Source organism: Malurus melanocephalus, unplaced genomic scaffold (assembly GCF_030028575.1).
Source record: "Malurus melanocephalus ecotype Western Australia unplaced genomic scaffold, MMel_1.1 scaffold_0, whole genome shotgun sequence".
Classification (NCBI taxonomy): Eukaryota; Metazoa; Chordata; class Aves; order Passeriformes; family Maluridae; genus Malurus; species Malurus melanocephalus.
Genome location: NW_026623232.1, coordinates 10,322,944 through 10,340,104, shown reverse-complemented (window position 1 = coordinate 10,340,104; position 17,161 = coordinate 10,322,944). Strand labels below are relative to the sequence as shown.

General features: G+C 36.3%; 1 protein-coding gene across 2 annotated transcripts in view; it reads right to left on the bottom strand.

Moving 5' to 3' along the window:
* Positions 1-17,161, bottom strand: part of SPATA7 (spermatogenesis associated 7) — a 39,594-nt gene that overhangs the window by 18,084 nt on the left and 4,349 nt on the right. The window contains exons 2-4 of one of the 2 annotated variants that reach the window (XM_057383538.1): positions 10,388-10,465; positions 9,639-9,731; positions 8,672-8,719 (exon numbers count right to left, since the gene is read on the bottom strand). In XM_057383538.1, coding sequence (XP_057239521.1) covers positions 8,672-8,719; positions 9,639-9,731; positions 10,388-10,465 — 219 coding nt within the window. The remainder of the gene's footprint in view (positions 1-8,671; positions 8,720-9,638; positions 9,732-10,387; positions 10,466-17,161) is intronic. The other variant, XM_057383619.1, reaches the window with a different exon arrangement.

Below are 17,161 nucleotides of genomic sequence, written 5' to 3'. Positions count from 1 at the left end.
GGTCCACATTGGTCTGAAGTCCAAGACCTTGTCTGCAGTGTGAAAAGATGAGTCAGGTATCTATGTCATCAGATAAAGGAGCCCAAATGATGGGTAAATTTTCTGTGTATGAGTTTGCCATCAGTCACCTGATTCTTACATAATACAGTCCAAAGGTTATTCATATTCTGAGCACCCAGGTTTCACAGATAAAACACAGAATCATTTAGGTTGGAAAAGACCTCCAAGATCAAATCCAACCTTTGACCAAACACCACCTTGCCAACTAAAGAACAGCACCGAGAGCCACACTGAGCTGTTTCTTGAACACTTCCAGAGATGGTGACTCCACYACCTTCCTGGGCAGGCCACTCCTAWGCTTGATAACTCTTTACATGTCAAAATTCTTTCTGATGTTCAACCTAAATCTCCCCTGGCACAGCTGAAGCCTGTATCTTCCTGTTCTGTTGCTGGTTGCCTGGCAGAAGAGGCTGACCATCACCTGGCTACAGCCTCCTTTCAGGCAGTTGTAGAGAGTGATAAGGTCGCCCCTGAGCCTCCTTTTTTCCAGACTAAACAATCCCAGTTCCCTCAGCCACCCCTATCCAGCCTTGCTGCCCTTCTCTGGATACACTACAGCACCTCAATGTCTTCCTTGAAATGAGAGGTTCAGAACTGGACAAAGTACTTGAAACGCACAAAGCTGAAAACACCCRAACACCCTGATGAAAACATTAATAATTTAATTTCCAAACAGGAAAAAAAAAAGCAAGAACACTTTTGAAGTGTATACCGAATTAAACCTGTTTTCTCATTAACTTAACACATACAAATGTATGAACCATTTGTTTGATAGAGACACATAGAAAGGCCTTTGAGGATTTCTAGTTTCTTCTCTGGTTTCATAATATATTTATTTCATACTCTGATAGACCTCAGTCTGCACATACACTACKATATATAAAGCATGGTAATGTAAAAAACTTCAGGGATTGGTGTGGTAAACAGCTGAGACCTACAGCAATCTGAGGACATTTAATCAACCTTTAAAATTCCTCCATCTGTGTACATGTAGCCTACATATAWGTTAATCTCCAGGAAACACTTATGTATGTGTATTCACTGCATTAAACATTTTAGCCCTCTTTTAAAATAGAGATGAAACTTCCAAATGAAAAATCTTTGCTCTCATTGCTTAGGAAAATCCCTCTTTCTCTTTCTTTCAATTCTTATAATTGATATGTAAAATATAAAGTAATTTATTTTATGGCTGCTGATTTATCTACCATATGCTATTAGAGTACTTCCAACAGAATTGTTTATATCACTGGGAAAGTATTAGCTGAAAATAAAAAATGCTACTTTATGCAACTCTGAGTTAAAAATATGCCTTATAACAGAAAGATAAAATATACTGTAACATTAAATAATTAAAACTGAACGTTTTTCTTTCTATACTGAGTTATCATGTCTACTCTGAATTATTTCTAATTGTTYTTGTCTTAGAAGTTACAGACAAGCACTTAAAAATTAGTTAAGGTTAGAAGTTTTATATGATACTGGGCCAAAACTGTCTGTGTGTGCACATGCATGGAGGCTGTAAAAATTCACATCTTACCTACTGCTGAGGTGAAAAGGCAATGGCTGATCTGTACCAAACAAATATCTAGAGAAATAACGGGTGAATGAGGGCCCTACAAAGCAAAAATGCATATAATGCAAAAGTATGGTATGGGTGAGCAGGTGTCTGACAGCAAATTCCTTACACTAAAGTGTTTAGGTGAAAAGTGGGTTTGCCTAACACAAGCTTTATCACTTTACTGCACATTCCACCTGCACACAACAGCTTGACAGGAGTGTTTGGGTAAAGGGCAAAGCCGTGTGAATAGTATCGCAAAACAGAATTCCCATCTTATTCTTATTCTGCTCTTTACAGGATAAACTCTTGAAATCTGACATACACAAATGACTTTACTACTGGCATTCAAAGGTTTGGAAAAAACCTCCGCCAAGATTGTGTGCTGGGACTCTTGGCACCCAAAATATGGCTTACACCCAAGAATAAAGAATGAAAGAACAGTAAGTACTCCAGCTAAGGTTATCCTGGGATGTCAGAATGACCCACTGGGACTACCACCACCGGCATGGGAAATGTAAAGTCTTTGCCTCACAGCTGTCATGCAATGAGCTTAGCTCAGTTAATCCATTAAGTGTGCTCCAAAAGCCATAAAGTCACCCATGTGTACTGAAAGGCAGCACAGACATGCAAAGAAAACCCCAGTAGTGTACACATCTTACTGTTAGATTCGGAATTTTCAGGCTAGATCTGTGGTAAAAGCTAGGAATCGTGAAACCAGCAAAGCAAGAGATGGAGAAATACTTCTTGAAAAGAGTTAATGTAAACAGACAGCTGGAGGTAAGTTAGGATAGCCTGGAGGCACTCAGCAAACAACACAAATGCAAAAACAGGCATGCTGCTCTACCTTCCCTTACTTCACACATCCTTTACCCAAGCAAGGAATGGAGAATCCAGTCTTCCCATTTGACTTCAGCCAGATAGAAAATTTGCCCGGAACTCTGGGGTACTAATTACAGTATTAAAACTGAGAGGAGCTGAAGATACTTAAGGCTGTCATAGATAACCAYTTGTGCTGCAGTGTGAATATATTAAACACAGAAAGAATGAGACCAGCATTCAAGAGACATGCAGTTTGAAAAGGGAGATGTAGCTGTTAACTGAAACATTGCTCACTGTTTAAGGTATCTTCTGCTTCAAATCCATCATAGACATAGATTCTCTAGCTTTCAGAGAGGTTCATAAACTAAATTTGACAAAAGTGTCCTTGGCTTACTATCATAGACTAGTGGGAACTAAACATAAACTGTATCTCATAACAGATACTTAATAGTTTCACTGCAAGGAGCTTTATTTGGCTCCAGGACCATATCACATTTGTAGAGTTAAATATGGGAAAAGCACATCATATGAAGTGTCTTGTGACAAATAAATRAAGAAAAAAAATGAAAAACACTGGGTTGCTCTTCATCTCTTTAATCTTTAGGAATGCAAGAGAAAATGTACTACAATATAAACAAATTATTGATTTTGTAGATCATGAAAGTTCAGTCTGTGAAACTAGATTCCATAACTTACTGCGTTCACCCCATGAATCTGTTCTTTTAATTTTGTTGTCAGTGAAAGGAAGCACAAGAAAGACCATGAATTTCAGACATTAAACTGTAGCACTCCTCATAAAGAGATACCTATAAAACACTGACCAGTCTGTCACAGAAGGAACACTTCTGTCTAGACAAATACCTTTTGCAGAGTACACCACACTTCAAACAGTTATCAGATCACTTTATTTCCCTTTTAAAATACTCCCTCCATAGGTTTAATTACTTTTTCCTGAAGTGTAGACTGCAGCAGCATTTCAAGACGTGCTGAGAGTTATGAAAAAAATGCTATAAACATGGAAAAAACAAATTAATCATATATATCACAATCCCAGTCAGCTTGAAAGCCCTGCACTTAGAAGGATGATCTGGAATGCCAGTGGTTGTCCTTTGCTCTGAATTTCCGATTGCTAAATTTATCATATGTCACATCACAGAGAAATTGGCAGTTAACCTTCAAGTTAACATTTTTGATGAAAACAACTGGTAGACAATGAACTTTAAGTTAAATTTAAATTGAGTTCAGCTTGCAGAACAATGTATCTCAAAGGAATTATCCTAACACTCAGCACTACTATGYTTTCATATAAGCTATTTTTTGCAATAACACACTTCATTATTTCCCTTTTTAGATAAACCATACAAGCAYCATTTTGGCTGACCCTGAAGTACCTGCAGTGACCATAACTAGTGTCCAGCATGTCAGTTGATTAGTGATATTACTTCTGCAAGCAAGCTCTTACTTCTCTAAGCATTTTTACTATCAGTTTCCTAGCTCTATACAAATCCCCAATATGCCATGGTTAAGCACCTGGGGTGAGGTCTCATCAAATGCAAACTGAATTTTGTCATTGTCTACGAAGTTCAGGTTTCTGTTAAGTCTAAATCTAAATTCCTCAACACAGAAATTTTAATTTTTGTAACTCTAAGAGAATTTTGCAATCCATCTTCACATCTGTTATCAGTAGCACTGTTTCATCAAATAATGGAGGAATCACCATAAAAAAGGGTGAGAGTATTCATTAAGGGCTTGAAGAGAAAGCCTTGCTTGCACCAAATAGAAAGTAATGTCTATATGAGGGCATGTACTTCAGAAATGTGATGCTACTTGGCAAAGCTACTAGTAGCAAAATTTGGTCACTGCTACGGTTTGGAAATAAAGCCTTACAGTGAGACATGAATGCTTCAAAGGCAATTCAGAAGAGGCTAGAAGCACTGGATTATCTCAAATCCATCCACCTCTGATGCTCATATGGGGCCCTCATCCAGCAGACATCTCCTAYATTCTTCTGTGAGCCATATGCAGAACACAGCAGCTGGCCAACAGTTACTGCGCAAACCTGTGGAGCGCTGCACCAGCCCTGAGGGAAATGTCTAAGCCTCCAGGTAAACCTCCATTTCTATACCCTAGAGAGGTCCACTGGGCTTCTAGGCGGCTTTGGACAGTGATTTTTGTTTCAAGGTACCACTGGGGCAGCCCCTAAGGACAATTTAGAGACACTGTACTGAGATAATGCTGAAAATAAGTGGAATGCATCATTTTATTCTTGTTCTCTGGTAAGCTAATGGCTATTTTGTAATTCTTGGTAATGGTGGATAATTGTATAAAAACAACAGTCCTCCCCACCAGCAGACAGATGGTTACACTGGGTAAATTAGATTAAAAAATCAGGTAAACATATTCAATAATAATGATGAATAACTGCTGAAACATCTAAAAAAGGAAATTATATTTTCTCTATTGCTTGATCCTTACAAGACTGCAAACTTTTATGGTTTATACACTTTATTTATCACATTCAATATAGCTGTTAAGTTCCATAGTAGCACAACTGGATGGAACTTTTGGTCTGCTCAACTCATGATGTTAGACTAGAGCATCTAAAGTCTTTACACAACTACAAGCTGTGAAAAATGTACTTTTGATGGGCATATCTAAAATTAATTACCCCTCATAAAAAAACCTATTTCTATAGTAGAACYTTTACAGTAAATAACTTCTGGAATAAAGTAAAATCACTACAGTTAAAAGTACAGATTCATAAAGAGTGTTTTCCTGCTCACCAAAAATTCAGACTTCATAAATACATTAGAACACCTTTCCAAAGACATACTTGAACTCTGAAAACATAGGCATTAGAATTACCTGAGTGTTTGAATTTAAAGAGATTAGTTGTTTGTAACTTTCGTTTTCAGAAATAAATATGTAAGGACAAGATTTAACAGAAAAAAATAGGGAGACTTTTGAAAGCTTCCTGTAAAATGGCAGCAACAACAAAACATGTAAGACAGGTTTGAACAGATCTGCTCTTCATAGCATAAAGCATAGACAGATATATGTGTTCACATGAAAAATTAAGATATAAATACAGAATTACGGAATTACATAACAATATGCATTTCTTGATATTTTTGCTTGAACTTAACCCCTTTAAAGAGCACAAAACCAACATTACTATCAGTCTGAATTGTTGCCTCTCCCCATCTCTCACTGCCCTCCCTCCAAGTATTCAAGTTCCATCAGGCTAAAATAGATCTATGGTGGGTAACTTCTCAGAATACTTGTTTTTCTTCTTCTTCTACTTCCCCTGTCCCAGTATCAAGGAGAACCTGCATTCCCAAGCACACTCATCACTGGGTTCAAGCTGTACTATCAATAAGCCTTGTGGAAAAACCTCTAAACATATGGGTTGAAAAGTCAGTACTATTAGAAACCAGGCATGTGTAGCAGCAGCTGTCTTACTTGGCATRACTTTTGTCAAGTTGTCTGGCACAAGTTTCACAACCACAGACTTCTAATGGCCACTGGTATCAATCAACATGCTTGGACAATTCTGAACATACAAGTTTCACATTTCAAGAAGTTTCACATTTTAACAACTATTTTAAGACAGTAAGTCTGATCTAATACACAGGAACATGCTCACTGCTAGCCCAGGGGCATGGCATCTTGCCTGCTTTGCTGCCAGCTAAGATACCAGGAAAAGAACAGTGGAAACTAAATCCACTTTAAGGACAGAACACATTCAGTTGGCCAGGGAGAATGCCAACTACAGTATSATGTTTAATTCTTAAACACTAATGACTGATTCATGGCAACAACCCCAAAGGGAAATACTCACCTGCTATTTTAGTGGTACATGAAGCACATTTTCAGGTTTGGTTTTTTTTTTTTAACATTATCTGCAGGAATTAYGTTTTTAATTCTATGCTATTAATAAATCTTACAATTTTAAACTAAATTTATCCCCCTGCCCAAATCTCTTTYGAAACAGAGGGGAAGAGAAACCTTATTTAGAAGTCAGTAACTWGTAAAACAAAGAATATAAAGAGATAAAAGTAATAATATGCTCCAACTGAAGCAATGACAGACACAGGACTACAGGCAGAATAAAGGTGCAAACATCTCATCCTCAGTGACACAACAGAGATACTGCTAATAATCAACTATATTTAAGTTAAAACTGTGCCTAGAAAAATCATGTCTCTCATCTTGAGCAAAAAAGAAGAAATTATTTGAAAATATTCTAAAACCCCTTTTCCATTATTTTTCTTCCTCAATCCATTTTTAGCATTCTTACTGCCTAAGCTACTGGSTGTCATCTCCACCTAACCTGTTTCATAAAAGACAGAGGAAGAAAAACGATTCTTCAGTGGATTACCAGAGATTCTACAAATGGTACCTTGCACTGAGCTTAACAGTGTATATATGTTAAAAATGTAACCATTCTGAATTTAGGTATGAAATAAATTCTTATTTAATTCTAAAAAATCTAGAATTTATAAGGATAGTGCAGAAAACTGAACCAGGTATGCCTGRGTAGTCTTAACTTTAAATACCTTGCAGGCAGTGAGATCAATAATGATGAATTTGTAAGTAGATGTTTCCCATGGAATAACCTCTTTGATAACTGCAAAAATTTCAGACCACATGGTAGTTTCTTATCGGTGTGTAAACAGATCTCAATCAGATGGAAAAGCATATAAATGGAAGCAGTTCAGAAAAAAAAAATCAGTTACATGCACAACTGAGCAGTGTGAGAAATCCTCAAAGGCTTTTTTTTTAAGAAAGGCYCATGTTTTTTGTCTATGCATCTGTATCAGATACTTAAGATTATCCTATCTCTTCCAGTTGAGACACTTTTGCCATTGACCATCATTAAACAACATTTTAAGTTATAGCATCTATAACCCTTATAATCAACCATTTAAATTTTGCRTTTTAAAACTGGAATTATCAAGATAAATGCTTTCAAGTAAGTTGAGCTCTAATCCTGACACTATTTGAATTGAACTTCTGGAAAAAACCTTTTAGACCCACAGACATTACAACAGTGGAGCAGGTTATTGAGGATGCAGAATCTCCAGCTCTGAAGGTTTCCAAGACATGTCTGACTGATCTASTGTCAGCAGAAGTCCTATATGGAACAGGAAGCTCCAGGAGGTCTAAATGACTTCAAAAAGTCCCCCCATTGCAAARTAAAAACACCACATTGAAGAATATTCTGATAAACAGATATTGTTCACAGATGTTTACTTTTTATCTTTTAGTTAGCACTCTTATCAGGCAACAGGAAGCACCTCACAAAATAAACCCAAAAAYTGGGGCAAGAGGCATAATACTGTCTTGAGAAGACTCTTTTAGGGAAAAAAAAAATACAGTACCTTTTATTGCTTTGTTAAGTATTTTTAGAAAGAGCGAATTTATTTTCATTTGATAATTGTACAATTCAGCTCAGTGCAAAACATCAAGGTGACAAACTGTTAGAACTGAGCTAAATCTAAAAGATTTAACTATGATGGATACTAGTTCTGCAAGGCCAAGAAATCAGCCCAACATTCCAAGTAAGTCCTGTTTTACTGAGTAGGATCTGAATCCTTGAGCTATGAAGTCCCTCTTCATTTTAGGAACCAGCTTTATTTTGGGAATACAATAAATTCCAACTAAATAAGAATTAGCACTCCCAAGTCTTAAGCTATTATAACAGAAGGTAAATCAAGGAATTTTTTTTGTAATAAAAGGCTTTATTTTTTTTCTCCCTTACCTTTAAGGTTTTTTTTCCTTTATGAAAAGGAAAGACCTTCTAGGKCTATGCTGATTGTATTCTAGTATTCTAGTAAGATAAAACACAACAGCATCAGCTTTTTCCAGCCCAGTTTGAAAATAGGTAAAAGATCAATGTAGTGATAATCAATTTAGTGAAAGATAATTTCAGTGATATCAGTTTAGAATACCAATTTTACCAAATAGAGGAGTAAAAAGCAGCAAGAAAGGTGAAATGTTTCCMTGACACCCTGTACAGGAGATTCATGTTTTATCTGATTCATAGTCAGCATTCCATTCCCTGCAGATGCCTACAAGTAGCTGAAGAAAGATGTGAAAGCTGAATAAACAGATACATGAATGCTCTATTAAGGGTTAGATTCTATTGTTACTYTTCTATGCTGGCTCTTTTGTTTTGCTAAGTCAGTTTTACACAAAATTTTGCAGAACCAAATTAAAACGAATACTTACATTTGATGCTGCTCAACCTACTTTTGGGCAYTGAGCAATCTACAACTGCTAAAAATAAGAAAAACACCAAAGTGAGTGATTCAATATTTACTTAGTATATGCGACAGCTAGAAAAATGTAGCACTAAACCAACACAGAACAAAGACTAATTTAATTCTTCTATATTTTAAAACATGCTAATTACCGTGTACTTGAAGAACTAGGCTGATATTGACACAGTCACAGGATTTGTGAGATAAAGCTTTTTGGATAAAATACATACCTAAAGGAAGAATCACCACTTAAATGAAAACTCCTTTCAAAGGGTTTCTGTACATTTTGTGCTGATGGCATTTACCTGCATACCTGCGGATACCCAGTATGTTATAGGAAAGATAAAATTGTGAGTATTGTATTTGCCTTATYTGTCCTTACTGCCAGAGTAAGGACTCTGGCAGTAACATGATYTTCTCATTTGCAAACACACATGGCAATTTTCAAAGTCCTTAGAACTCGCTACTATTATTCATTGCCAGATGAACAAAAATAAGAAATTTTTGAGAAAAAAAACTAAAAAGACATAGTGGTCCGAGTTTAACCGGAAATGTTCTGCCTTCATTCCTAAAATAATTTTTGTGTGTTTGCTGTTACGACTACCACTATGACTGTCAGTCCGGCATATTATTTCATAATTCATTATTTCATCAAAAGCAGAATGATGCCAATACAGCACAAAATGTTCTAAAATTAGAGCAGGATGTTTGGTAACACTTAAGGAAAATGTTTTCATGCAAAACTTCCCATCTCAATAATACCTAAGTATTATTARGTAGCAACCACATCTCCTTGCTGACACCAGTTCGGGTAAGAAACAGGAAAAGCAGTAAACTTYCTACAATCCAGTTCATTTCTTCTTGGTATGAGCCCATTCCGAGACATCGAGCTAAATCTAGGGGAAGACAGCTCATTCATGCATGCTCCTTTTTACCTTTGGCTGAAAGGATTCTGTTGTAATGAACCACCATGTTATCTCTGATCAGGTATTGGTTAATTAGACTTCGAGTGGACTCAATGCAGAAAGCTTAAGATTAAAATACATTTGAACATTAGAAAGGCAAGTAAAGAATAATAAAGTTTTAAACAGTTCATAACTGCAATTCAAAGTCACAAAATTTAAAACACTGTTGGCTTAACTCCTTTGCTCACAGGCAGTAATTTTTTTTTACCAGTTACTATCACATGAAATCATCTTGTCTTCTTTTGCTTTCTCCAATGAGCCATTAACTCAATAGTTACAAAACTGGCTGAAACTGGACTATGAAAATGTTAATAGGGGAACTTCCTGTTTCTTCACTCTATGTTCTTCTGAAAAAGAAGTATCTGAGGTGTCAGTATGGCACAGAAACATACACTAGCCTATGTAAACTACTCACTRTAAAGGAAAATGTTTAACCGCAGGGATTCTTTAACGTGGTAAACATACATATGCATGTTACAGGTAATACAGATGAGATATCTTTATATATTTGCTTATCTTGCCCATTTGTAGCCAGCAGTACAGTCAAGACAAAACTTGTTCCTTTAAAGTATTTTCAGTAATGCATACTAAATCTAAGTACTATTAAACTTCTCCAAATAAGCTTGATGCAAAGGTTTTAATAAAAACACTTAAAAAAATCAATGAATTCACATAAAAAGAACCAGGTGGACCTTCTGATGAAAGTATACATTACTTACCATTACTCTTAGTACTTAATTGTCCTCTAAGTGGACTTGCTGGACCACATCTGGGAATAACAGCTGAGTGTTCACCCGCTTTAACAAAACATCAAACAAAAAAAGAAAGTTAGAAAAACATCACCACACATATTTTTACAGAAAAGATAAATCCTTTCTCCAAAGAATTAATGAACCGTTCTAGTGCATCTTTTTCAAAATCTTATTCAATTGTTTTATAATCACTGAACTACACCTAAATCTAAACACCAAGACACAATGATAGTGCTTACACTGGTTCTGGGAGTTAAACAGTAGAACAGATCATAGAACACTTCAATCTGAACTTTACACTGGTTATTATTACTTTTATTACATTACTACTAATTATACTATATTATATTAATATTTATATTAATACTGCTCAGTGAAAAGAAATATGGCCATGCTTTTTGTTTCTATGCTAGCCTCTAATTTGTTTTAAAGTTCTGTTGATGGCACTTTGATAGACTGGGAACTCCACAGACAAGTGAGATGCTGACAAAATGTAAACAAGTTGTTCTGAAAAATGAAAATGTTGGTTAAAAGCTCTGCATCTTCTCTTTGAAAATAATGATGTACTATCAGGCTCTCTACTGCTGGCTGTCATGCAACCTAAGATTTAAAAACTGGCCCATGAACTAATTAAGAATATGCAACGCTTTTAGAACAAATCTGAACAGGAGATATGCTACGACTACAAATACTAGTGTATACACAGCATTGCAGTAAGGCATCCAAGATATGTAAAATGTAAACCAAAACAAAAAAAAAAAATAAATAACAATAAAAATAAATACCAACCACACTTACTTAACATTAATTCTTAAACTGTACAGACAAGTTCTACAAATGTATTACTATTAACTATCAAGGTCCACATGRTCTTCCCATTCCCATCCCCATCGTACTTCTCAGCTGTCCGTTCAAGAGTCTGCAACCACCAAGCAAGTGAAGTAACTCCACTGGGTAACCCCATGGCTCTACTGTGCCTGTTGACCTCCAGCTTTCCACCCTTCATTACATAAAGAAGGACACTGGACCTACCCAGTATGACTGGGAGTCTCTTCCCAGTGACAAGGGGAAGAGATCAGTTGGGGTGACGAGAGCGGCACCATTTCAAACTGATAGCATCCATCTCATGCATGGTTAAAGCTCTTAATTCCACCACTTACAGCTTACTGCCTGCATGCCCAGCACCTGCCTGCCCAGGGCCAGGGTTGCCCACTGTTATATAATGACTGTTGAAGTACTGTTTCAATTACATATGCAACTACATGATATAGCTGTTTTTAAGTTCAACAGCATGTTGCACAAGATGGTGAACATGGTGTCTTAAATGTTAATTAGTAGCAAAACAAATCATACATTTAAGGATGTTTTAACATYATTTCACCTAAGGCCTTACAAGAAWGCCACACTGTACTAAATTTTGAATGACTACGACTAGTACAGAAGCCATGAAAAATGTCTTAAGACAAAAACGAAGATGAAAATCAYTGCCCTGTTGTGAAATTGCACTAAATCTGGATCAATAGATTCAATCTTCTTTCTTATAAAGCACAACAAATATATGAGCAATCTTGCATTACTTTTATACTTTGAAAAGCCAGTCTTTACACAGTACAGGCTTCTGTGGATTTGCAGTATTAGAGGTGGTGTTTGCAATAACAGTGCTCCCATTTCTTTTGCTGTGAACTTGACAGACCAACAGCTGARAAGGGACAAAGAAAAATAAGAAAATACTACTGCAAATTCTCTCAACACTATCCTGMAATTGTTTTAACTTTATACTGTTAACTTTAAAACCAGAGGAAAACATTCCTGCTCATCTCTATCAATTTCAAATGGCTCATTCCCCTCATGGTATAAATTCTTCCTTATCTCTATTTGTGATTTAARCACACATAGGGACAAACAATGATAAATTATTTTAAAAATATTAAAATTCCAAATATTCAGCAAGAATTTACTAGATTTGTTAGATTCAGAATGTTTTCACAATGACTGCAAACCTTTGCCAATGAAGGTTTTCTCTTCTGTTGAAGTACTGTATTTCTCTACCATACACTGTAACATGTGAGTGGTATTCAGTCGACAGTCTAGCTGGATCCACCCTGAAACCCATGACTTCCTGAACTTAAAATATCCATGTGTTGGAAGAATGCAAGTCTTTGGGAGCACTCAAATGTTAGAGTATAAATTTCAGTTGACATATTTGTCTCCTAATGATAAAACCCCCCATGCGTRTACCTGCAGTCTCGATTATAGCAGTCATCTGATAATCAGAAGCATTTCATTCACAGTTGCTCAAATAACCTAAATGTTCCACTGTTTTCTGTGTTTCAGAACTAGGCTATAATTCCAAAGGGAGGCACCTGTGGTATTGTTAGGTAAACGCTTACAATATCACCACTAATTCATTCTTAAGTGACAGAATCCTAGAAAGAACAATCTTTAAGGTGATCGTGCCTACCTAACTACAACTGATTCTCTTCAAGTAACAAATTACTTCGTCCCAAGTTAAACTTTATCAGGGACACTCTGAACCTGTTGCTTTTACAGTCTTCAGCTGGAGACACAACTATTCAGCATTGCAGGAAGACCGGACTTTGCAATGTTCACTTGCTTTGCATCACCAGCAGATGGCACAGTGGAAAATCTACCGGAAAACTAGAGTCTGCTAGTTTTATCCTTTACAACTAATTCGTATCAGGCTTGAAGGGAAGGAAGTGGAAGGGAAAAAAATGTCRGCATCAATATTTCATAGTCAAGAAAAGCTGTCAGAAAGCGTCAGGAGGAAGAACTTAAAAATATTTCTGTGCCCTCTATTTTGACTATGTACATGTAGACAGCACAAAAATCACTCCCAATCCACACAGAAATCCCCAATTTGCTCAAGTCCCAAAGGCACTGCAAGCATCACACCATTTGTCAAGATGTTATGGCCTTTGCTCAAGCACTTATGTTCCCTGTACTGTGTTTCCAAATCCCAGTTCTCCCTGCATATTCTAACTTCTGTGCCACTGAGGAAAATTTTCAAGTCCTCAATTCAACCAGATGGATTTGCAACCTTGCTCCTGCTAAATGCAGGATAATCCAAACMTATGTGTGGCTCAGATTTTAGGATACCCTTGAAATACCAGGGTTGCAGCCCCACTAGCACGTGGACATGTTAAAAACTTTCATGTCATTAGCAAATAATATTTTCTTGCTGTTTAGAATATTTCTTTGCTGTGTAAAAGTTTATGCTGAACAGATTTTTTTTTTGGGGGGGCGGTCTTTGGTTGGATTCCAAGTGCTCTATCCTGGCAAACTACATTTTCTTACAGCTTCCATTAAACAGAAGTCTTGTACTGAAGAGATAAAAGCAGAACTTGTGATGCAGGCTTCTCCTCTGGTCCTCCTGTTGTATCTTATGGTGCTTGCTCCTACACTCCCAATCTCAGGCTAAAAAATATGACTCAGATGGTTCTGTAACCTGTTCATCAGAGAGGGTATTTGGGGCTTTCTCTGTGAACCAGCTGTTTCCATAAAATATGTAGAAAATTTGTCAAAGAAACWAATTTGGCTAAAATAATGCTTAGACATACTGAAACAGAGGAAATATTACACAGTTACAGGTTGCTTCACACAAATGTTCCTTCAATGTACCTCTTCTACACCGAGGTGAACTTAAAATACCCTCCCAATATCTTCAGTTTCAAACTGCTCTTTAAAATGTCAAGTATATATAATGAAGAAGCATGTTGCTAATGTCAGAGAAGAAACTGGAGGATGTGGTATCTGTAGGTTATTTCTACCTTATTGAAGTAAGATACAAAATGTTAATGGTCAAATGTTTCACAACTATAATTTCAGGYTGTCTGAAATTATACTTGAACAGGTATTTACTTGGATTTAGGCTGTGTTTTCAAAGTTTTTTGCACCACAGCAGAAACGAAGGCTTAGATATGTGAAGAGAATTTTAAAGAAGGAGAGATTTTCAGTAATTTACAGTTAATCAAATATAAAGCAAAAGTAAGATAACTATGAAACTATCTTTGAYATATGATACATGTAAGTATCTAAACATAAATATCCTTCTAGCTGTAAGTGGACTATACACACTGAATATAAAATCAGGATTCTCATGCTGAGTGTTCTCTTAAAGTACAGAAAGCAAACCAGTTAAATACTCCTAAAAATTTATTTGATCTTTTAGTTCCTTCTTTGACACTAAGCAGCAATGAAGACAAAAAAATTTAAAAATCTCTACTTTTTCTTCCAGCTGGTATCTAATGTAAGTAATAACTACATTATTCCAAACAGAATTTAAAGGTATTTTATTTAAATTTTTGTTTTAATTTAAAATGCCTCCTATCTTAATTTCTGATTTTACAGTATCAAAAATAATAGAAATTGGTAGTTTACTATATTTCCTGATTGTTAGCGGATATGCAGAATTTATGGAAATTATTTTSCTACAAAGCCATTTCAGATTTGGAATGTGAATGTGTACTGGAAAGAAGCCCAGTCTTTCATTACTATGTTCTCCCAGAAAAGATTTTAAACACAAGTATTAGACTTCCTATTTTTRTAACAAGCACGTACTTCAATCATAGCAAATAAAAAATATCAGAGAAGGAAAAAAAAAAAACCAAACCCAAAACTAACACGCTATCCCTACCCACCAAGACTTCCTACTTAGAAGRTAATTGACAAAAAATAGAGGCTTTGGGTCAGCTATTGGATATAGGCATCTAAATTTAGCACTACAAGACATAAAACCTTCACGTAACTGTGTAGAGATATATGAACACTCTAATTTCCAAAGGGCAGCTCCCAGACCTTAGCCTGGGTTCAAACAACCCTCAGCCTCAGGTGGATTTATACCTCAGGTCCCCCCAGCTCTTCCAGAGGAATACAGTTATCACTCTATCAAGATATTAACCTTTATTGCACTGCTTTGGTTGTTTTGTGGCCCTAAGACTCTGACATTCTTACCTCTACAGTGGCCTCCCCTCAGCTGGCAATGCAGAAAGCACGTCTAACAGACTAGAACTGCACCATTTGCATGAGRCTTGGGGATTCAACCCCTCTGAGCTGGGTAAGGACCCAAGCTGACAAATACTTTGCAAACACTTTAGTGTAAACACTACAGCGACTTACAAAGGTTCSGTATTCTTGCCTCTTTCACCGCAAACTCTTTTTCTTCCTTTTTTTTTCTTCCCTAACATCTCAATGCTCTAAATCAGAAATAGTTAAAAGAGACAGCTTTGTCCAAATGGAYGATTCAGGGAATAACATGAAGGTTTTGTGCTGTGAATTTCTCACAAGTCAAGAATGTCTATCACAAGCACCCTTATTCTACCAACCAGTYTTTGACCTTTTCAGTGGGCTTCCTGCTATGAATTCACTCTACTAACTCTATACAACCACTAGTACACGACAGCTCTAATGCTGCACACATGCTGAGAAAAGAACAAAAGTGCTTTAAATAACCTCTGTGAAATTCCAAATTACTTTGAGTAGTGATAGAAACTCATTTAAGCATCTAAGCTGTCTGACAAGGTCATACTTAAAGGAATTAAATCACATCCTGAAATACCTGTTCCTCTCCCTTAGGTACTATGAGAATTTTTAAACTAAAGTATCCATTAATTCTTCTTGCTACAGAAATTGTGACATATGCAACACAGAAATAAACAGAGTAAAGACTGATATCTCAGAGTACATTAAAAGATTAACCGGGTTACGAAAATCCACATTGGATTTAAACTTATTTAAATAAAAAATATTTTTTCTATTTTAAACTATTTTCCCTTCATATTAGCATGATATACTTTTWAAAAAAGTGTATTCTATTAGCAGTACTACTAATGAGGGCTGTTCTCCTATTCATGTTGCTTAACTCTTTGTACCATCCCCCCTAAACTCATTTCAATGTCCCCAGTTTGCTGCCTTTTTCTTACCTGTGGTCATTTCTCCCCTCAAACACCCCCTACTTGCTCAGCTGTGGCTGACAAAGTGCTCTAAGAGCTACAGTTGGTCATCCAGTTTAAGCTTCTCTGCTTGCTTATCCTTGGCTGCCTAGCTCTTACCCTCTACTTACGTATCTGGGAATGAACACAGAACAGAATAAATTTCTCTAAAAAATCTGCACTAATTTGTTGAATTTTCTCCTACCCAGCCACTGGATGACACTAATGCTCCTAGTTCTTATCACAGATGGATGAAGTTAGCAAATAGATGCAGAATTGGATAGRGGAAAAGACCGACTGAGAGCAGTGACCCACCCACAGACTCCTTTAGGTGAAGAACACAGATGAAAACATGGCACATCTCCACTACTTTTCTGCAGCACCTATGTTATCACAAGATACCCTTCACTGGCTTCAGATTTAGCCACTTACTGAATGCAGATAGTATTCAATTTTATTTGAAAGTCACAGTGACGCAAAATAAGCATGTCACAATCACACCTGTATTTTCTTTTCTGTCCATGCAAGTGAAACAGAAGCCTCTTGGACCCCTTTCTGGGTTCACTGGTAACAAAACTCCTATCAATTGTGGGAGTATAAAGTTTTACATGTAAAGCCAGTTTTAACAGAAACACACTTAAGATTTGTTAATAAATAAGATTTGTTAATAAATAACACAATCCACCAGCAGAAGAATAGTCATTATTATCTAGATTTTCTGAACAAAACTCCATTTATAGAACCCAAAGAAATCGCACTATCCCAATTTTGAAATACAATCCCAAATGTTCCA